Source organism: Parasteatoda tepidariorum, chromosome 6 (genome assembly GCF_982258835.1).
Source record: "Parasteatoda tepidariorum strain Cologne lab strain chromosome 6, Ptep-v5.0, whole genome shotgun sequence".
Lineage (NCBI taxonomy): Eukaryota > Metazoa > Arthropoda > Arachnida > Araneae > Theridiidae > Parasteatoda > Parasteatoda tepidariorum.
Window position 1 is genome coordinate 52809319 of NC_141760.1, and position 24395 is coordinate 52833713.

The 24395-nt window shown below is 29.7% G+C and overlaps 1 protein-coding gene across 1 annotated transcript in view; it reads left to right on the forward strand.

Annotated features, from left to right (window-relative positions):
• Positions 1–6027: 6027 nt before the first annotated feature.
• The window catches only part of krz (beta-arrestin protein kurtz), a 45837-nt gene continuing 27469 nt past the window's right edge, over positions 6028–24395 (forward strand). Inside the window, exons 1-6 of the mRNA XM_016065476.4 lie at positions 6028–6173; positions 6810–6886; positions 16748–16893; positions 22016–22046; positions 22316–22376; positions 22773–23074. Of these exons, the coding sequence (XP_015920962.1) occupies positions 16847–16893; positions 22016–22046; positions 22316–22376; positions 22773–23074 (441 nt within the window). The 5' untranslated portion in view covers positions 6028–6173; positions 6810–6886; positions 16748–16846. The remainder of the gene's footprint in view (positions 6174–6809; positions 6887–16747; positions 16894–22015; positions 22047–22315; positions 22377–22772; positions 23075–24395) is intronic.

The window sequence follows — 24395 nt, forward strand, 5'->3', positions numbered from 1 at the left end:
TATTCTGCAAATTTAGAATTCTGTATATGAAAAGTATTTCAAAGTATTTCACATCACCCAGATACAGTCTTCCACATTATTTATGCGCCAGTCATGTACACTTCACAATGTAAATATTCATGCTGAGAATATAACATTTCTGTTATTATAAAAGAAATAGATATTAAGACTTTAAAATATTCTAAAATTATTTAATTAGCCACGTCCGAGGGAAAAAATCTCAATTATCTCTCTCTCTCTCAAAATAAATTCTCGATTTCCAAATTCTGAAATCGAAAATTAATTTGAAATATAATCTGAAATAGACCTAAAGATTGCAGCATCGCGCTAATTTTTGGTGACGTTATAACGTACTCAACTAGGAACATATTGCGAATCTAACGAACAAAAACGTAGTTTATTAGTAGCATGGAATGGCAGGTACGAATCCTCTCTAATGGCTAATAGAGGTAACAAATTCGTAGAGACAAAAAAACACTTCGTCAGTGAAACAGAGTCCACCAAACTTTACCATATAATCACTGGTCAAAATAATGAAGTACTCCAAGCACACAAATTCTCCCTTTGTCCTACTTTAGCATGGGACTTTCAGAGAAAACCTCACAATAAGCGTTTCGAAGGAATAAGCCTTCGAAGGTCTTTTCTTTCAAAATGATATCAGACAGTTCTTAGACCGGATATTTCTAGCTTAAATATGTAGGAGCTCACATCAGCTAAAATGTCGGTCTTTTATCTAAACTCAGCTTGACCCGATTCAGCAGGGTTACACTAAACTAATTCTGATTTCCTGCCAGTAGGGTTCCATCAAATGTATTTTAACCTGGACCTCCATCAATAGGGTTCCAGTTCAAATAACGAAGTCTGTCAACAAAAGAAACGAAAGAAAAATATAGAATCGAACACCAAACGATATTTTATACACCATCTATTTTGCGTAAAACCAAATCAACATCAGCAACAAATGTATGAAAAAAATTATTAGTATTAAAACTTGCTGGAAAATAAAAATTTATGTCAATTTTTACTTGACGCTTAATATCCAACATCGAATTTAGATACGTGACGTAGGCCGAGCAACGCTTTTGAGTTTGTCGATCGATGGAACGTTACAACGTATATAGTGAGTTACGGAGTAGACATATCAGGTGTGCCGTTTAATTCAGTTGAGCGCTCCGAAAAGGAGAAACATAATAAGCAAGATGTTTTAAAAATTCAAAGTAACCATCAAAAAGTAATTGGTTTCATGCAATTCGAGAAGAAGAAGAAGACCGCTGAAATCAGTAGGTTATACATAAACAACTGGTTAACTGCTATTAGGCTTGATTTTTTACTACACACTTTTCTGATCAGATTTAATTGGATATTTTCATGTAACATTTCACGTGAGTGTCAAACCTGATTGGCTGCTAAATTGTAGCATAAACATATTAGCAAAACATATGCCACAATTCAGCAGTCAATCAGATTCGATATTCCCACGTGACGTAGCTTGCAGATATCCAATAGCAGATACAGTTCATATTTAACTTAAATAGATATTCGTATAAAGATATTTGCATATTGATTTGTATACAGATATTTGTACATAGACATTTTTATATATGCTGTGAAAAACACACCACACATGCATATTATCCTTTAAAGACCATTCTCATTTCATGACAAAAATTTACTTGCAAGGTGAGCGGTGCTTTATGTAATACAAATGCATGCAGGAGCAAACAATTTTTATTTGTATGTCTTAAGAGACACTCTTACTGTATGCGATTCATGAACCTCCTAACGACGCTAAGAAAAAATAAGAACTTGGTTGGTGGTGTCGTGCATCACTTGCAATGAGGCTGGTCTCTTAAGAGCTGTTCGCAGAATATACGACTGCCCTACATGTGCATTCGAATTGGAACTGCTTGTGTGAATAATCGCTGCCTCATTGCTTCCAATTTCATCATGGTTAATTTTGGGGACAGTGCATTCGGTTGTGACAGCATGTGCGAATGTGAATGGCCCCTAAAACTCCACATTTTTATTCGGATTAGCCTATACGCGTGATGGGCGATCAAAATGGGCTACAGGTGGCGCAAAGTAGAACTCTCTATCTATGGCAGGGGTCGCCAAACTTTTTTGATCATCGACCCCTATATAATTCTTCGAAATCTCCATCGACCCCCGCAAAAGTTATTTTCTGTTAATTAAAATAAAACAATATTAGATACTGTGCTTGTACATTTATTTTATGATTTTAAACATTTATTAAAGTAATAGTACATTGTGTAACAATAGTTTTATGAAAAATATATTAATATTGAAATTTAAATACCTTATTATTAAATAATAAGTAATTATGCATAAGTAGATATAATAAGTAAAGTAACTAAAAATTTACTGCTTCTTGATGAATGAGATGGGTGTGCCTGGTGTTTTTTTGCAAGGTTCGCTATATTGGGTTCAAAATTGGTCAATTTTAATTTTCGTCAAAATTGGTCAATTTTGTAATTTTTGTAAAAAAATACAAAGTGTGCTATAGTTTTGTCGCGGGCTGTACTAATCCATATTATTAATGCTTACCTTTTTTTGTGCATTGATAATTAAAATTGATATCTAAACCAAACGAATGGTTTTATCGAAACAATAACTAATTATCCAAAACTGTAAAAGTTTTAATAACGACACTGCAAATATTCAACACAGTTTGCAAAGATAGCTGAAACTGCGTATGATATTTGCATTTGTAACGTCAATGCTCGTCACACGTGACATTGGACAAGCGCACATATGCATATGACTTATAAACTGCGCTGAGTTCGTGCCACTGCGCGGTGGTACGTAAATACTTGTTTCACCCCAATAAATATACGTTTATTAATTTATGTTTTATAAAGAAACTGACATTGAGTCAATTATAAAAAAAATCACAAATTTCACATACTTAATTAGGTATGTGTGATTTGCGTATTGAGAACTGTTTTTTTTTCGACCCACAATCGACCCTTCCGATTCGGATCGACCCCCATTCGCCCCCCTGTCTCAGATCGACCCCTGCTTTTGTTAAATAGACCCCTGGGGGTCTATATAGACCACTTTGACGACCTCTGATCTATGGTAACACTTCGCATATTTTTACCGTTCGCCCGACGAGCGAATAGATTTTAAAGTGGCTGCATCACTCTATTAGGCGAAAATGAGATCACTTTTTGCGGAGAAGGCGATGGTATGTATTGGCTGGCTTTGCACGATTTCGGAAAATTAATGAAAATTATGCCTGTATACAAATTAGTTTTTGATTTCTTAACTTCTATTTAACAACTTCATTGTTGATTTTATTGCAGTCTCATCCGCGATCAAAACACTCGAATACTTCCATCTGTGGAAAAGGCCAATTCCATGTGTCTTGACCGTCCCCCTTTCCTCTCCTCTTCTTCCTAGTTGTATAGAAATATAATACGATATTATCCCCTTTCTTAATATTTTTCGTATTTATTTGTCAAAAAATATTTTTGAAATTTTTGCACGACGCTTTTCCAGAACTATGTTCAACATAGTTTTCGGTTCCATATTCAAACGTAGTTTTTGGTTCAAATAAAAAAAATTCTTAATCTATTTGAAACTAAAGACAGAAACTAACGAATTTCCTTCTTCTATGACTCTCCACACGCTATTGATGAATGTGGAGTGTTGCCATAGAAAGAGTTTAAAAAAGAAATATTTGCGTGAATTAAATACGAAAAATATTAAGAAGAGGGAAAATATCATAGTACATTCCTATACAACTGAGAAAAGGAGACGAGGGAAAGGGAGAGGGTCAAGACATCTCCCCCTAGTTGACTTATTCGGGAGTCACAATCGTCATTTTCAACCTGTAGCATGATCTCTCTTTAATCTCTCGTTTAGTGTGTGGGCAGTCATATAGAGGAAAGTAGTTCGTTAGTTTTTGTCTTGATTTTTAAATAAATTAAAGACCCTCAGTACGAAACTATATGGAACACTCAAAACTGCATTGAATGTAGCTTCTAAGGAAAGCGTTGTGGAAATTTTAAAAAATATTTCGGGGAATTAATTCGAAAAATGTTATGAAGGGAAAAATTATAGTAGTGCATTCCCATATAAGTGAGAAAGAAAGGAGAGAGAAGGGGGAGGGTCAAGACATAGAACCGGTTTTCGCCCTAGATGGCGCATTTGAGCGTTGCGATCGTGAATTTAGTGCGCAAATAAAATCTGCACCTGAAGTAAAATGTACGCACCTACGAATTTTGTACAGATTCATCTCAACGTCGTTAACAACAATTCTCACTGGATACATTTTTTTCTCATGTGAAAAATTGCAAGCGACTGAAAACATGGTTGGTGAAATATTTCCGCTCTTATTTAAATTTTTATTTTCTTTTTTCCCAGTGAGCACGGCTCTTTAGAAGTTTACTTTTAAGTGCCATTCTCACAAGGTTCACAATTAGATTCTCAAATGAATTTCCGACGGCGCATCTGCGAATTTTACACAGGTGGTTTAAATAGATTTTTATTCGCTTGTTATATTTACACATTTAGGTTAACTCTACCGATATTAGCCAAGTCGAAATCCTTACAATCAACAAAGTCTCTTGAGAGACGATGAAGCTTTACTCAGTTCAGAGGCATTCTGTACCACAGGGCTCGAAGAAAGTCAGAAATTTTACCCGTCCCCGAGGACGGTTTGTCCACCAATGTACCCATCCTCCTTTGAAACTAACCCGTAGCTTCGAAATAAATAAAAATATAATTTTCTCTTATTTATTACAAACATTTATATAAATTGCACAATGAATTAGTAGTTACTAGGATTACAAATACTAGGTTACTAATAGTAAAACCTAGTATTTCTTTTATGAAATAATTTCTTTCTTTTATGAAATAATTTAAATGACAAAGGTCAAGTTATCTGGAATGTCAATTTATCCGAGGGTACTTCGTTTTTTAAATGAAACAAATATGACGTTAGCCAGTTCCACAATCAATTCACTGATTTAAAGAGGTTTCTGCACAGAAATATGAAAGGTGTTTTCCATTTAGGTTGATGTTACTAATTGCGTTTAACGCTTCTTGTTTAAGAAGAGTACGTAATGTGTTTTTTTGTAAGCTCATTGCTGAAAAGCCTCTTTCAACCACTGCAGTACTCCCAGACAGAGAAAACATCAATGCGCAGTATGTTGCTGTATTTCTAGATTAGAGGGTCATTTTAGAAGTGAGATGCTAGACTCTTGCAAGATAACAAAAATTTAAAATGTATCACGAATATTAATGGGAAAATGGCCGTCTGCGCGGACGTCGGATTCGAGAAATTTGTTGTCCGCAGGGAATTTTTGACAGCCGAGGACGGGCGGACGGGTGGTTTTTCGAGCCCTGCTGTACCACATCCACTGACTTTGACTAGGCGTGAAAGATTTGGCTACCGAGCAGTCGGCCGGATTGGTTCACAGTGGATGCGAAAAATTCGCGCATATGAATTCGTAGATGCGAATTCGAACCTGATTGGTGAAATATGAAAAAAAATACCCTCTATGAAAAACGCGCCAATCAGAAATTTGTTTATCTCCAAATTCGCAAATGCGATTTTTTTCGCATTTAGTGAGAGTGGCCCTGTTTGCTCTTAAACTTTTTAGGGTGTACTTTTTATGCTTTCTTAATCCTTCAAGACACTTTCTGATAGAAAATTTTTTAATAAAGAAATGCTTTAGTATTCAGGCATCATTGTTTGTTTCCACATTTTGTTTTTTATTCAATCTGAATGATCCGTATGGGACCTGAATGATTTATGCAGCTCAGTTCGCTGACGAGAACGGGAAATTTTAAGGTTTTTCTCCGATAGTGATAAAAATTGTGCAAATCGCCGTTTTGCATGAGAAATCTGTTTCATCAGATACGGAACTGTGAGTCGGCAGCTGGAATGAAATCTCAGTCATTCCGCATCAATAAAAATGGCCCGTCACCGTAGGGCAGTATGAACATAGCATATAAAAATTAGCTTGACAGCCAGCAGTGTTTTCACTTGAAAATTATGCAATTGGCAACAGAATGCAAAGTGTCTGTCGGTTGTTTTTTTTTCTAAGCAATCTTGTTCAAAAGCATTGAATTTTGCTTTATATCTCTGTTAGAAATAAAGTGTTGTGAATTTCGATGAATTATTATTATAAAAATTACATTTTGTATGTACTAAGTGTCAATTTCAAATTTTTTTTCTTTTCTTACTATTATATTAAACCGTGCAAATGCGACTTTAAACTAACTGTGTTATGATAATATGGATAATTTACTGTAATTAATGCTATTTTAGCGAAATTACTGTCATAAAGAAAATTTTTTATATTAGTTTAGTGATCATAAAATAGTTATGTAGTTTGTTAAAGAACAATCCGTGCTAGTAATATGTGTGGGTGGGATTTTTTTTATTAGCTTTTGTTATTGCGGATGTCAGATGTCTTAAACTTCCTGATTAGCATGTCCAATTTAATGATCTTTTATATCTATATCTGCTCCATAATAAAGCTTTTCAAATGTCATTTAATATAATGTAATATCGGGAAGCTGAACTTAAGTTACGTTGACATTAGAATTTTTTTTCTTTAGCATGATCACAGATACCATAAAAACATTTCAATCTTGTTTTGTACAAAAATAAATATTTTGTTGATTTTTCTCCTAATTTATTGTATTTAATTATTTATCTTTTAAAATTATGTTTTCTCTATTTTGTGACCCTGAATTAATATTTTAATTAAATTTTATTTGTTTTGTAATTAGGGGAAAATTACCTATTTCTATTTTTTTAAATTTCATTTTAGCTTTTGACTTCAAGTAACTGATGGTAATTTTCTTGCCTGCAAATTGGAGTCTGATTCCTAGATAAATTAAAAAAGAGGTATTAATATTGAAAAGTTTCTTACTTTACCTTTAATAAATTTTGTTTATTTTTATCTCTTAGTAAAAGTCTATTTTAAAATATCCAAATGATATTTATTTTAATTCTTAAATTATTCAGATGTTTATGTTATATTTTTTAGTTTAAAATGTTTGTGAGTGAAACTTAGTTCAACTGAAACTCTGTTGTAAGAAGTCTGTTGCTTTCAGATGTTATGGAATAAATAACCAGATTAAGATTTGTTTTCCTTTTTAGAATTTGTTCAATAATTTTTTTGAACCTATGAAAGATAAATTTTTTTTTTTTAGGTTTGTAAGAAAAAATACAAAAGAGTTAGAGTGGGAGATCAATATAATTTCTATTATTTTGTGTGTAATTATATTAAATAATATGGTTCCTTTACAAATAATGGTTGAATGTTCTGAAGTAAGGAATATTATACTGAGCAAGTCAATTATGAGATATATAAAAATTTTTAGCATTTCCTACTTAACTACACCATTCACTAAAAGAAATTCAAAGTTCAATATTTAACTTCAATTAAAAATTATGAAGGCATTCCATGTCCTTTTAAACTTTAAGCTTATTTTTAAAACCCATATTTTTAAGAATGTATGAAGTTTAGTTAAAATTCAACAATAAGTATAATTTTTTTCACTTTTCTCATCCTTAGCACTTCACTTTTCATTTTAACTTCAACTTTTAAAAGCAAATGTCATCACTAAAGCAACTTGTAGTTTGTAGAAGAAAGGCATGTTATAAATTTATCAGATCCATTAAATGCCTGAATTTTAAAAGAGCTCAACTTGCTCCCATCAAATGGTCAATATATTTCTTTCAACTTCTAACTCAGCATTATTATAAAAACAATATATAACTTGCATAACAGTAATTTGTAACGCAAGGGCTCTGAGAGCTATGAATTTTTTTTAACCAGTAATAATTACATTTATATTCAATCAATAATCAACAATTAGTTTAATATTTCGATTGTTTAAATTAAATTATTTATATAAAAATGACAATGAGAAGAAAGTAGCAAAGTTTAAAAAAAAAATTTTTTTTTTCAATAACAATTTATTGAATAAATTATGAAAAAAATATGCATTTATAAAAAATTCTATAATTATTGTTCATCAAACTTTTCCATTCAAAATATAAAGACCAAATTCAAGAATTAAAAATTATATTTCTCTTCTAAAAATTCTAGATATTTATAGCAATGAAAATCTTTATTCATTTTTAGCATATGTATCAGGTGTCTGTCTAGGTTTTTCTGAGAGGTACCTATTTTATGAAAATTTAGACATAATTTGTGAAAATCGAAAAATCAACAGAAAAATATGGATTTATCGTTTTTTATGGCATAAATTTTTTTTTAAAGAAAATTTATTTTGTGAAACTATCATTTTCCTAAAGTTGAATTTTTGAAGGTACTGCTAAACAGTATTAAATTTGACCTGCACAGTTCCCTGTGTGTAAACCAAGAATTCATTTAGAATTTAAAATATTTCATTCTTCACAATATTCCATTCAATATTTTGTTCATTCTCATATTTCATTCATCTCAATTATAATTGTGGTATTAAAAAATTTTTTTTTTACCACTAACATATTAGACCACTAGTGTTACAAATCCTTCGAAAGAATCACATGGCTCACATTAAAGTGCCATTTCTATTTTAATAAATTGTATTTAAGCATTTCGAAGTATTTTTTTTTTATTTATTTATTTTTTTTGAACTTTACTACTTTGCTTTCTAAAATTTACTGCTCTATTTTTATAAAAATACAGCAGTAAATTTGCAATTGTTTTTTAAAGTTATGTCTTTAATTTTATAATTGCTAGCATACATATAGATTTACATGATAAGGATTCAATACTTTTTTGAAACCCAGAACATGGGTACATTTTATTCCAGGTAGGTTAGATCATTGAAATAATTTTGAGAATGTTTATTCTACGCATACTTTTTGTTATTTTATAGAGTTATACTATTACAAATGATAATTTAAATTTATTTACATTTTTTGTTTGGAAGTAGAAGAATCTTCTCAGTATTCTTTTTTGAAAATTAGATTTGCATAGCTTTGAAATTAAGAGTAACAAAATTTCAAGTATTAATGCTGAGAAATATTTGTAGAAAATTATTTGTAGCTGGAATATGAGAAGCTAAGAAATATTTACTACTAGTACTTAAATAAATTAATATAAATTCCTCTTTTCTACAAATGAGCTTTATTAATATTTTACAAAGATTATTTATTTATAAAAATTACATTAAATTAGTTTCATTTATTAGTTATATTTAAATTATAAAATTTATCAGAGATATTGCTTTTCATCTTTTAACTGAAAAAAATTTAGAATATAGTACTAAAAATATCTAGGCAAAAAAAAAAAAAAAAACGTTTTAAGAATATCTTGTTCCTACACCTAAAAATTACACAAAAAAGTAAAATTTGCAGTTCAGTTCATTAAAAAAAAACTATTAAATTTTATTACATATTAATTATCTACTCTTTAAGGACTTATGATTAAAATCAAAATTTTTAACTGCTGCGAGTTTTTATATCTGTGTTTTTAATGTCTTAGTGTTTTGTAATGAATTAAATTTGTATTATGCAATTCCAATGGAGATAAAATATTTTTTATATCCAACAAATGTTCATAAATAAAAATGCATAAAGTAGGGGTGCACAACCTTTTTCAGTGAAGGGCCACATGCACAGCAGATTGACCAATGAAGGGCCGCATGCCAAAGTATTTAGACTGACATATTGAAAGCAATTGTTGGTGGTGATTGTTATATAAACATCATTGTTTATATAACACTAAATTCTTTTTGTCGGTTAACCTTTGCAGAAAATACAATACTTTAAAACGTTTAAAATTAGAAAATGCAAAACTGATTACTTAAGAAGGAAAACAGAATTCGAAAATCAGAATCAATTTATCAGAAAAAATTTAGATATAATTAAAAAATGATGGAAAAATTGAGATTTTTTTTTATCACATTACAAAATACAAAAGTCCATTTAAACATAAATTTTAATGTTAATTTTTTTCTTCATAGAATTAAATTTCAAATAAATAAATATTCTGGTTATTAATATAAATTCAAGTTAAATACTTTGATTTAAAGAAAGTTTATAGGGTTAAAAATGATTAAAACTAAAACAAAACCCCTTAAGTGGAAAATAAGATTTAACATTTATTAGGGATTTGTACTTAAACTTTCAGACATTTTTTTTTTTAAAATTAATAATAAGAGGCTGAGAGAGGGAAGAAAAAGAAAGAAAGAAAACACATAAAATTTTAAGGAACTATATTCCTTAATAATAAAAACTATTAAGATACTTGTTTACAACTTTTTATGACGAATATCTTTCTAACACGACACTTACTATTTACAATTAATACACAATCAATAAAATTTTGATAACTTTACGAAACTCATATTGATTAAATTTTTTATACAGTTAAAATTTAATGATGTACAAATCATTTCCCAGCATATAATCACAAATGATATAAAATGCTCCAAGAAGGTAGAAAATGGTTTAAAAAATTTCTTAATGGTTATACTGTAATTTGCAAAATTTTTGAATATTCTGATAATTTTATCTACTTGATCATGTGATATTTTTTGAGCCATTAAATGAAAATGTAATGATTTTGCTTAAAGACTGCTCTGTAATTTTGAACAGGCCAAATTCATTCTGGAAAACAGTCTTTCGACAGAAGCTGTTGTTGTGGGTAGTATTAAACTTAGAGCAAATAACATAATCAGTTTTGGAATTTGTCCTAGATGGTGTTCTTCCTTTCTGGGTTTTTAAATCGCGGAAATACAAATAGCGATGTGTTATTTTTTAATTGCTTGAATACGAATTGCTATGTGTTATTTTTTAATTGCTTGAATACGAATTGCCATGTGTGATTTTTAAATTGCGTAAATAAAAAACTCGATGCTTGTTTTTCAAATCGAGTGAATACGAATCATGTGGCTTTTAAATTGCGAAAAGGCTACTCACAACACTTGATTTTTAAAATGCATGAATATGAATCGCGATATATGGTTTTTAAAACGCGTGCATATGAATTGCGAGAAAAGTAGCAACGGATGATATTTTAAACGCCAGAACACGAATCGCGATATGTGATTTTAAATCCCGTAAATACGAAAAGCGATGGATTATTTTTTAATCTCGTTAATGTTAATACGAAATGCGATGCGCAATTTTCAGATAGCGTAAATACAAATTACGATGTGTGTGTAGGACTTTTAAATTACATGTGACAACAAAAAGAATAGGTTCGATGTGTGTTGTTAAACTTGGACGTGTTCATGGGACTAACGAATTATGCCGTGTTTTGAATTATTTTTTTTGCAAAACGGACCGCGTTTAATATAAATGTACACATCTCGTTTTTTTTCCCTGGGAAGGTGCTGATTTGGCTAAGATACGTAATTACTTTTTAAGTTACGAAAAAAAAATTAAAACTGAATCGAATTTCACGAGTTGTAATATTGTGTGAAAATATCAGGTATATTCTAAATCTCAAATAAAAATGCAGCTATAACGGGAAAGAAGAAAAAACATGTTCGAAAAACCTCTTAAAAAATGCTTGTTAAAATCGGTACAACGCAAATGATAAAATCGGCACAAACAGAGCACGTAAAAATTTAAAGTGCGATTCAAAACTCGCTTGCTCCTCTTAAAAAATGCGTGTTAAAATCGGTGCAACGCAAATGTTAAAAAAGGCACAAACAGAACACGTAAAAAATAATTATTTTAATGCGCAATTCAAAACTCGCTTGCTCCTCTTAAAGAATGCGTGTTAAAATCGGTACGGTACAACGCAAATGATAAAATCGGCACAAACAGAGCACGTAAAAAATAATTATTTTAATGCGCGATTCAAAACTCGCTTGCTGTCAAACTATAGTATTAAAAATATCAGAATTTTTTTAAATCACGGGGAAAACGTAATAACTACTAAAACATTAAGCTAAATACTTTTATATTTCAGATGAAATTGGAGTAAATAAAGTGCGTCAAAATGTTATGTAATTTAAATGCGGGATTTGAAATTAAAATGTCGCAATAGCGTACAAAAAATATCGGTACTCTTAAAACCTTGTAGAAATGTGTAGCAATAATTTCTAAAATAACGATTGAAAAATAATTTGATTTGCGATAAAATCGTTGCAAATAAGCCATGTCAAAAAATGGCTATCTAAATGAGCGATTCTTTACTCGCGATTCATAATAATATCGTGCTAAAATATCGAAGTTTTAAAAACCGGGCGGAAATGTGCAGCAATAACTGTTGAATAAAGGATCTAAAGTCATTTAGATTTTCCACGAAGTTTGCACAAATAAAGCGCTTCATAACTTTCAAAAATTGCTATTTCAGGAACTACTTGAAAATGGGTAGCAATAACTACCGAAAAGTCATTGGATTTACGATGAAATCGGCGCATAGGAAAGGCGTCAAAAGTGGTAATTTAAATTCGTAAATCGTAATAATGATGTATTAAAAATATTGGGATTTTTAAAACTATGCTAAATCCATAGCGTTAACCATCGAAAAACTACATTGATTGAGATTGGGTGCGTCAAAAACTTAAAAGTGTAAATTTAAATTACCGAATTTTTTTATTATTTTTCAAAAGTAAATATTAATTTTTTTTTTTTCATTTTGTTCAGATTGCGGCCGCGGGCCGCCCATCGAGGGTTGGCGGGCCGCAGGTTGAGCACCCCTAGCATAAAGATATTATTTCTTAACCTCGCTAAGGAAATTTTAGGTTTCGAGGCTTTTCATTGCAATACTGTTGTGTTATTAAATTTAATTTGCTATGTATTATTTTAAATTATTGTGTCATGTTTTATTATATAAAATCACTTAGTTTTAAAAACTTGTTTTAGTAAAATTCAATGAATAATTAAATGTGTGCTGTAAGAATGGCTATCTTTTATTTTTGAGAACTGGAACTTATTTTATTAGTCTTTAAAAATGCAATTTTACTTTTAAATGCTCAAAAAAAGTCTTTATTGTATTGGAAAACATTTATCCTTTAATATTTCTGGATTCACAACAAGTCACTTAAATTCATGTTTGTCTGAGATAAATCACTAATTTCGGTTAAAAGGGAAGAAAAGTAAATAATTGGTCACTTTTTTTAAAAAAATATTCCATTTTATGAATTTTTTTTATTTATAAAATGGAATATTTTTAACATAAAATTTAAAAAGGGACCTCCAAGTAGAAACATGCAACTGGCACATCATCAGTAACACCTTTTCAGGAGCATTAGACATGTATAGTAGAAGTTTCTGATTTCATTGTAGTAGCTTTTTTTTCTTTCCTGAATGGCCTGTGAGAAATGAAGAGAATGGATTAGCAAAAGAGAAAAAATTCTCTCCATAAGCTCATAAAGTGTTCATTAATATGGTTTTTGACATCAAGGGGTGCCTTGTGCAGATACTTGTGCAATTAGGTTATCATTTCTTGGAATACATTCCACCCAGGAAGGGTTAATAGTGTACAAGTTTAAACACAGTTATAAACAAGTTCATGTAAAAGAATTGTCAGTTTATTACATATAAAAACTATGAAAGTACAATTGCTTTTCATTGCAAGTAGAATAGAATTGCATTCAAATTTCAATTCTCTTTTTTTCTGTGAGAGGAAGCATTATATGTTGAATTGGAAAACTTATTATTAACCCTTATGAACAGGTTTTGTAAGAAAGAATTTGTGAATTCAGCGACTGAAAAGGAAGATTTTAGAAATGCTTTTGAAGAAAAAGGCCTTTTGTTTTCAAAGGATATAATATGAGAAACTACAGTTATTGCTGTATGAAGGAAATTAAGCAAAAACTATTTAAGAAGATTTTTTTGCTTAGTGCAATAAGTAATTTTTTTTCAATCATGGGATAATATTTTGCTGAGAAATTGTTTAGAAATTATGGAAAAAATTTAAAATATTTAAATTTTTTTGCAATGTTAAAAATTTATAATGAAGAAAGTTGTTGAAATATTGTTAAAATTACTAAGTGATTATCAACACAATATATCTATGCTTATAAAGGCAATGGCATGTATTCCAATTGAAAAACTTAATTTAAATCACTATATTAGAAATGATCATTGCTTGTAAAATTAAAGATGTTCTTGGCCAGACAAAATATTTAATTGTACAGAAGGTGGTCGAAATGTCTTGGTCTGCTTCTCATAGTAGTGCAGACATTGAGACAAGTTTATCCCTTTCAGGCAGAATTATAAGTGAAGAAAAAGCAAATGTGTCTGTGTCTAAGAAAACTTTAAATGCAAAATTGTATGTTTTAGATGTATTAAAGCATTATGATTGGAGCAAACTAGTAACTGTAAGCTCCAAACTTCTTATAATGGTTAAAAATGCCAATAGAAAAGAATGAAAAAGAAATTTCAAATTTATGAAATATTTATTGTTAAAAAAATTGACATAAAGTTTGCGAAGTAAATATTTTTATCATATGATTGCCAAATAGCAACCTTGTTCAGGATTGTTCACATCCTTCTCCCAAAAATAGCGAAATAGTATCGTCGCATACCATGTGATGAAGGCGGAGCCAAGTACCAACTCCTGGTGAACAAACTATACTTGCTGTGCAGATTTTGAAAAAATATCTTCATAATAATATTTTTAATATTAAAAAAAACTTGACAATTTTAAATTTTTATTATAATTAAATTCTTTTATTAAATAAATGTATTAATAAATTTAGTTTTATTTTGCTTAATTTTAAAAGGGGCTCACGAATTGGAAGAAATGCTCCTCTTATTGTTGTTCAAATGTTGACAACCTTGCTAATATTGCAAATTGAACTTAATTTAAATGCCACTTGTGTTGGTGCTATGGAAACTGGATTGATGAATAAAATTTAACGTCTATAGAAATGACCTTTACAAATTAAGTGTAAAAATGTTTATAATGTAAAAAATACAAATTTACCAATTATGAATGATAGAACTATATTAAATAAATAAGAATTGTTTTTTTTTTGTTTAAGTTTGCATTTAATTTTATATCTCAAAAATTAGCTTTAAAAATGAGAAAAAGGTGTTTGTTTAGGATGCTTAGATTTTCTAAAAAAACTTTTTTTTCTAACTCAACTTTCAGCTCTCAAAATAAATCGTTGATAGTATCGTCTTTAGTGCACTTTGGTTGCAGCATGAGGTTGACAATATCTTTCAAAGATGGTTAAAATGAGCTCTCTAAGGTGTCTCAAACAAATATTTTTAATACATTTGAATTTAATATTTTTTGTTTCCTTATTTGTCCTTTTCCGCATTCGATGCAGAGGTTTGCCCGGGCGCTGGGAGAGGTTTTGAAGGTCTCTCCTAAAGTTTTTCTTCAACTCAAAGACTATGGGAAAAAAATCTATGGATAATTGACTCTCTGTTCTCTTAGTTTTTTTTCTTCTTTAAGTTAATATAAAAAAGTTTAAATTAAACTTTTTTTGAAAAAAAGAAACAAAAAAACATTGGGGAGAAGAGATAATTTGTCTTGTAAATTTGTATATCGATACAGTTAATTGTTTTAAGAAATAAAAGCTTAAAAAAAGTGGATCAACTAACCTTGATTTCCCTTATGTATAAATATTATTTCTTTCTAACATAGTTTTGAGGGTGATTCTTTTTAAACATGCCAATTCGAACCAAAAAATTTCTTCAAATTTAAAGTCTTCAAAATAAACTAAAATTTTTTTTGTATACTTCTTAAGTTATACTTATTAATATCTTACTGACAGCAGTGTAGTTTATTGACATTTGCTTGAGAAAAAAAATAAAACAGAAATTCACCAAATCTTGAATGCCAAGAAAATGACATATTAGCTTAGAAGTTTAAAAAACAGTCATTTTAAGTTAATAGTTAGTAACTCAACTTAAGCCTTTTTGTTAAATGGACCATAAATTGCTTAAATTAATTCTTTTTATTCACTGTAGAAAGATTAAAAAAATTTTTTGTTCCTGATATGTACAGAATAGTTTTTGTAAATAAAGTTTTGGTAACGAAGTTTTTGTAAATAATACCCTCTGCGTATGTTCTAGAAATGCTTGCACCAGTTGAGATTAAAAAAAAAATTAGATATTGAAAAATTTATGGGAAGTTTTGAAGCTAGTTATTATTGGAAACATTGTTTGTGACATGCAAGAAACATGAAATTTTGAAGTTCAATTAAATTTTTTAACTATACAAAACCATCAATGCTAGTGCTAAATCATTTTAAAATGCTAACAGCAATGCTATTAATTTAAAAAAAATAAAAATTCTTTTAGTATTATAGTATTAGATCTTGGAGCAAGGGATAGTGAATTGTCATATTTCGTGAGAATCACCCATATATATAAAGAAAATAACTCTCCAAACATATAAATCTCATAACATATAAAAAAATGTTTTATAAATAGTGGTGAAAAAAATTTCTAATTTATTTAAATCAAAAAAGCCTGCCATTTATTTACTCTCATTTTAAACTTTACTGTATTATCATCCCTATTGGCACGTTTGTAAATTGATGTATGTAACGTTGTTCTTACTATAGTGTAATGACACGGTAGTAAATTGTTTCTTCATGTACCGTAAACATTTGAAAATTATTATAATTTTCATCATTTTTGAACTTATTATAATTTTTATTATTAATTACAAAAACCATATATAGTTTCAGAAAAAGGTCCCTGGTTGATTGCACACTTACTTGATTACACATTAATTTTAGATTTAGAAATTTAGGAGTATATTTTTTATGATCTCATAAAAACGGGACCTTTTACAAAACGTCTAGATAGGTATTTTTTTATTTATAGGAATGAATTTTTCGCTGGAATAAAGCTGTTATTCAAGAAGTTGGTTAGTTAAGTAGTTCAGAAGTATTTAACACACTTGGAAGACTTAAAGAGCTCATAATGGAGCCCATGGAAGCAGAAGACTCCAGTAAAAGACCAGGGACTCGGTAAAGTATTCTTTTATTTGCCGTCATTTGACATTACAAAGAAATATATCTATACACAGTAGGACCTCGATTATCTGAAGAAATTGGGGCTGAACCAACTTTCTATAGTTGATTCAGATTGTAGAAGTAATATAATTTTTTAATCTATTTTCTTTCATAAATTCAGAAAATAGTCTTTACACTCTATAGTGGTACACACCTGGAATATCGGAAAAAGTCAGGGTAAACAAGACCGGCAACAAAGTAGAAAATGCCAGTGTGCAAAACCTGAATTTGTTTGAAATTGGCTGAATGTAAGCACCACATAAGTGATATCAAATCTTCAATGTTTGCAAAGGAAGAATAAGCAACCTAGAGCATTGCAATATGGGAATTTTGCCATATCACTTATTTCTGGCTCTCTAGTAAGGCACTGGGTTTTAGAATAAACAGTTTCTTTAGCAATTGGTAGAGATGCGATTGAAAAGACTTGAAATGGTCAGTAACTTTTTGATATCTGGCTTTTGATTAATAAAATCTGTTTTATGGCCAGTTAAACACCAAGTAATTTGCAGGCCTCGCAGCGCTCCTATATTTCCTATTAATCTAGAAAAATTGCTATATTTCCTATTTTTTCCTATATTTTCTGTATTATTTTCCTTAATTTTCCCTTATAATCCTTTCTCAACGTCCGCGCTCCCGATTTGCGCTAGTCTGATGTCAATCATCAAACCACACCTAAAAATTCTTTAACCAATCATCCGTTTGCAATGTCTTAACCCAGCTGCACCAAGTACAAGTAAAAGGGAATCGTCAGCAAGTGAAAGAAATATATGTGAGGTTTGTGGAATAAGATATAGAATAGAAAGGGTGTGAAAAGAAGGAACCCAGAACGGAGCAATATATTTTAGTGTAGTCATGCGGATTCAATAAAGTGATTTTCGTTTTCCTTTTAAAAGTTTTTTTTATTATTTTAATGTAATTAAGTGATTTTTTCTCTTTCTCGAGTTTAATTTGGAAACATATCACGCGACGAGCAATCATTACATGAATTGCGAATCCGAAATCGTTAGCATTTAAGAGATTTGGTTTTCAAGAACATGATTTACGAATGTCACACTTAATGATTTTGGACTATGAATCGCGATTCCTATGTAGGTAACTTACTTAAAAATCATGATTTGCGAAATAATTTGCGAGCTATACTCGTATTATATATAATTCGGTCTTCAAATCGCTATTCATTTTTATGCAATTTAAAAATTCAATTACTTGATTAATATCCAAACAGGTAGAAAAAAAATGCAATTCATTTTAAAGCATTTATGTTAGTTATTCTGTAGTCTAATTTTAAAGTCCACACAGGTGCAATAAAATGTTTGGGAGTTAAAATTAAACAATTTGCAGCCTACGCAGGTGAAAATAAATAAATTTGAAAATTAATATTATTTCATTTTCATTATTTTTTTGTTTAAAATCAATGTGAAACTGAAGCTTGCATTAAAAATTCTGTTCTGAAATGTTGTTAATTTTTCTTCTTAAAAATATTGTTTAACATAATTTTAAAAAAATAGGGTGTCTGACTTAAAAATATCTGATATGCTTATACAAGTACAGTACAGGACCACTTATTTGGTATCTAGAACATCGGGATAAATTTTGCTTAAATTTCCCGCCGTTTTGAATTATATCGATGTGCGGAAATTCTGATTTTTGAAGTTCAGTGAAAGAAAAAACTTGTATGTGGGGGGGGGGTGTTTTTGAAAGAGAAAACTTCAATATATTTCTTCTGTAACCTTGAAGTTCTTCAGGGATGGAAAGAAACGGTGCTTTTCTGATAAGCTGCCGTCAATCAAACATAAAGGAGCGGCTTTCTGATTTAGCTTACTCTCTGATTTACGAGGAGGAGGGGTATTGCACTTGTATATTAGTGAACATAAGTTTTTTATTTTCTTAATTTGGCAGTTTTACTATCATAATTTATGTATTTTCTTTTATTTTTAAAAACTCTCGCAGTTGATACGATTCTTTTCTATTTTCTTTTATTTTTAAATATGATTTAGTTTTTTTTTTTTTTTTAATGTGTGAATTTTTTTTTTTTTTTTTTTCTTATCTTAATTTGTAAATGTTTTTATTGATTTAAATCTTGTTTTCTTCCGATTTGTTTAACTAAGGAGAACTTTCCTTATTTATTTTTCATATTTTAAACTATGTTAGTATTTTTCATTGTAATTTGGGTTCGCTGAAACATCGATCTATAATGTTTTTTAGCATATCCCGAAAACAGGCAAATTCAGACATCTGGGATAGCGATGGTCCCGAACATGCCGGGTTCTCTACCTACTGTATTTCATTATTAATAATTTTAAGTAACCCTTTGTTCTGTTGAGTTTTTCTGAGTTAAAAGAAAAATTTGAAGTTTATTTTTTCTTTTCTTAATTTTGGAGTTTTGCCTTCATAATTTATCTTTTTCTTTCTATTTATGCAGCTTTATTTGTGTTTAATTTTTTAATAGGAAATCTTAACATATTGCAGTTCGGAGGCATGTTAATAACATTTTAAATATTCCTATAACTTTCTCATTATTGAACTCTGTAACTAAAGCACATTCAGCATATAAAGAAGATAAAGAAAAAGAAGCTTCCCAAGCTAAGATAGACGCAGAAAAACGATCTCTATCAGAATCGGAACAATTGCGGAAAAAACAAAAGAAAGATGCAAAAGAAAAGTTGCGTGATTTAGAAAATCATGTGAAATCCTTAAAAGATGAATTAAACCTTTCCCAGAATTTACTGCAGGAGAGTAATGCCCGCCTACAAAAAGCATTAAAAACTAAAGACTTTAATGAAATGAGAATTGCTTCTGCAATCATAGAATCCGCAACTAATCAGGTTAAAATATTAACTGAAAAGCTTGCTGAAACTAATAAAAAATAATAATTCTACGTATATGTATTGATTCTAACTGAGTTGTTCACTCTTAGTATATTCTAGTGTATTATATTCGTATTTGTATAACTTTGTTCTAAATTTTAATTCCAGTTGCACTTATTATTTTCGATTGTATATATTGTTTCGATTATGTTCATGTGTTGCAAAGATGGGGAGTTAAATTTTCATATAATATTAATTAGTGTTACCAACATAATTACTAATAAACTTTTTTTCTTAACTCTAATGCTGTGTATTAATAAACTTAATTGTTTTTATTCAGATTTTCTATTTGAAACCTTTTGCTGGTCCTCAAAAGATTTTAAAAATATAATTACTTTATTAATTATTCTTTTATAAATGCATAACATTATATTCTGATATAAGTCTACGGTTTATTCAAATATATTAAGAAATATATTCCAACCTACTCCTGGACAAGAAAGCTAAAATTTGTCTACAATCAGTGTTCTTTTTTTCTCCAGTTAGATTATCTAATAAAACATTTAGTTTTAAAGCCAAGATAGGGTTTTGTAGAAATGTTTTTTCATAACATTAGTTTTGAATAACACATAAATAAAAGTTGTACATGTTCTATGCAAATTTTGAATCTATATTTTTTAAACAAAATATTAGGGATTCTTATATTATTTTCAAAACATTCCTATAAAATTCCTATAATTTCTTAAATGAATTCCTATATTTCCTATTATATTTTTGCTCTGAGTCACTTCTAGGCCTGAATTTGTAGGTTTTACCCAAATTTTTCAGGTCAAAACCTGTTTGTAAAATTTTGATGACTGACTTATTTTTTGGTCTTTCCAAGTAGAATTATATTACTGTTGTAGTTATAAAGGCAATTTGCAAAATTGTTGATTTGATTGAATCCTTTTTTAATTAGTACTCTATCTCTCAAAAAACCATATACAGTTGCTTTGATGAAGACCATAAAGTGCTTTTTTAAATTGGCATAAATAATTTTCCTTACCTTTAGCGTGAAATCCAGGTGGTTCAGGAGTAATTGTAATTTCTTCAGTTAGAGGAAGTGTATACAAGTATGCACCTTTAACGTCTAGTTGGAGATGAGACCACTTGATAAAAGATATCAGCTGGGAAAAAGAATCAAAAGGAATAAGTTGAATACTGATGCGAATGTTTCATCTTAACTCCTCCCCTTCACTTGTTTGCAACATTGTGCGACCAGTATTACCTTATATCTTTTTGTGTTTTTGATTACACCCTCTGACAGCTAAGTGGTTTGTATTAAAGATGGAAGGGGGGGGGGATTAATTAATATCTGAATCTGTAGAGATCAAAATTCAGTTGCTGAAAAATAATTTGCTTTCTTTGATAATTCGTTATCTTCATCAGATGACTGAGATTCTTGCTCCTGCCATGGAGGAGCAACAAGACCAGACGATTTGTCTTTTTCTTGAAAATGATCTGAAAGTATCAAAGACTTTTTTTTACAGAATTTCTTGGTGTTATATAAGTTCCTTAGTCTTTGAATTTTACCTGCTTCATAGCTCCTTGTACATAATCTGAACAATCTAATAGAAGCATTGTTTAATATATGTCAGTTCTGGTTCCATCTTTTCTTGCACAGGCCAAACTTCTCATCGAAGTATTTTGAGATATGAACAGCTTGCATCTAAATCTTCTATCACTGTCATTTGAAGTTACTGCTCTTGGACTGCGTAGCAAGCTTGGTCTCAAGTAATTTTTAGGCCTGAAAGATGGACTAGAAGAGGTAGATCAGGGTTTCCAACTTACATGAGGCCGGGGGCCACAATAAAAAACATTACTCTCGTATGGCGGGCCGCAACTTTGTCAAAATTTTATATAGGACTCCTTATTCCAAAATTTTATGTGTTTGGAAGAACATTAAATATTACTGTCAGATTTTTATCAAATTGTTCATGTATCTTTGTAGTCATGCAGTACAAATAGTGTTTTTATTATTTTTTTTAAATTTTAAATGTATTTTAATTTAATTTAAAATGTAAAATTTTAAATATATGCTGAATTATGACAACATATTGAAATTAAGAAAAAAGTAACTAAAAATAATTGTAGAAAATAACAAAAATAAGCAACTTAAGTAGGTATGAATAATTAAGGTTCTACTGTATATAAATATATCAAACTTTTCATATGAAATAGTTAATCAATATTTGTTATTAATTCATTGATATTTGCTTCTAATATTACAGGGTATTTAAGAAAAGCTCTCCAAATGGAAAAGTATGTGTTATCAATTTTAATCCGTTTTATGAATTGCAATTTTAATCAGTGTTTTAAATTACATATGAAATAATACATGATACATTTTGCTGTCCTTACTTTAGGTATAACTTAACAATATTTCATAATGCATGTAAATTGTTCGTGTTCAATGAATAATTGAAATTTCATTAATATCAAAAATATATATTGAAATTTTTAAAATGTTTTGAGCATTATTAAACTAAGAATAAATAGAATGAACTAATATCAATACTGTTTTTATTTAGCTTACAGTGTATCTTGGAAAGAGGGATTTTGTAGACCACATCACTCATGTTGATCCGATTGGTTTGTATTGAAATTATTTTTATTTCCCAATTTTTTAAAAGTTTTCTTCCTTATTGTTCAATTAAAGAAAGAAATAGCTATTTTCTTGTATTATTATTTCATATTTTTTGCATAATTCTTACAAAAGTTACTATGTATTAGTTTCATGCTGATTTTGTTTTGAAATTTTTGATATTTAAAAAGCATAAACCTGGATTGTTGCCTTATTAAAATTTTAAAAGAACTTGTAAATTAAGTTAAAAAGTATATTTCTGAACAATAATTTATGGATGTACACGTTTTAATGTCATAATCAGTAAGATTTTTAGACGAAGTATTATTAATCAAAATAAGATTTTTGTGATTACATATGCGTATTTTTATTTTCTGTTTTTACTGATATATTGAAATTTTCAGATGGAGTAGTCTTAATTGATACGGAATTTGTGAAAGAGCACAAAGTTTATGGCCAAGTCTTAGCGGCATTTAGATATGGTCGTGATGATCTTGATGTTCTGGGCTTAACATTTCGTAAAGACTTATATTTAGCTAATGAACAAATATATCCTGTTCCTCAAGAGCAAACAGGAGGAGGAGGAGAAGAAGAAGAGGAAGAAGTAGTTGTAGTAACACCGCCACCACCAAAACATCCATTAACGAGGTTACAAGAGCGTCTGATTAAAAAGCTAGGGCCTGAAGCATATCCTTTTTTCTTTGAAGTGAGTAATACTTTATCTTGAAACTCTTATTTGATGTTTGTTTTGGTTAGAGAAATTAAGAACAGCTGATATGATTGGGTGAGGCGTGTAACCAAGAAATAGTGGAGACTGCTCCAAATATTTTCAACTATCAAGTTGCAAGCTTATTTTATGCGCATAAAATTAATAAATTTTTTGTCCAATTCATGTTTCTGGACTTTTTCAACCACTTTGTTTAAGTAATTGCTATTTAAAGTTTAGGTTTTTTTTCATGTTAATTATTAAAAAAATTATGGTTTAGGTTTACAAAAAAATATTTTTTTTTTAAATCTAATATTTTTTTATTTGCTTTCTGTACTACTTTTGAGCTTTTCATGTACCACTAAACGTTCCCTTTATACCGATCTGAATCTTCTGAATGTCCAGTTTCCGCATTAGATCATAATTCTCCATTTGTTGGATTTTTTTTCTGTATTTAAATATAGTTATACAAGGAGGAAAAAACTATATTAGTCCCTGTTACAAAATGTTTAGTTATTGTTAAAAAGTGTTATTATTATTATTAAGTTTTGTTCAAAAAATGTTTGTTAATTCGCGTAAACGTAATTAAATCACAACTTCAGTATATTTTGAAAAAACACCATCTACCTTTATTTACAAACGACTACTAACAAAAGTGTTGCCATGCAGAGACAACTAAGTTCTTTTATTTAATCTCGTTACTAAGTTAATTACCAGTGTGCAACATCCACCCCACCCTGGTCGACCTCCAGGGGGATAACCAGCTGCACGGGTCGGGAAAATGTCCCTTCATTTACTCGCGGTATGCATGTACGGGCTTTGTTGTCACGGCCTAAGATCACTGACTCGACGCACAGGGCTAAAGAGAATAGAAGGGCTGGTTCACTCCTTTGAAGTATCTCTTGCCGCGCCGATCCTCCGACGTCACTCTAGTGACGTCACTTTGGCGCAAAGCTCGCACTTTTACTTCAAGAACGGAGCGTTTGGCCTTACTAGCTCTAACTAATATTGGATCATTTCTTTTTGCGAGATATTCTAAGACATTTGTTACTTTCTATAATGACTTTCCTCAGTTTTTGCAGTGAATTTACAAGAATTTAAAACTATTATCGAAATGCCAGTTTGCGCGATTGCAACTTGCAAAAATTCTGATATAAAAACAAAAGGAAAAAGTATAATTTTTCGCGTGTTTCCTAAAGTAAATGAACAACTATGTAAAGAATGGATTCCGAAATGACACAGTTAATATAAAACCACAATACGTTTATTCTGTCGTAAAGAACTTTTATAAAAATTCATTATCTAAATAGAAACCGCCTCG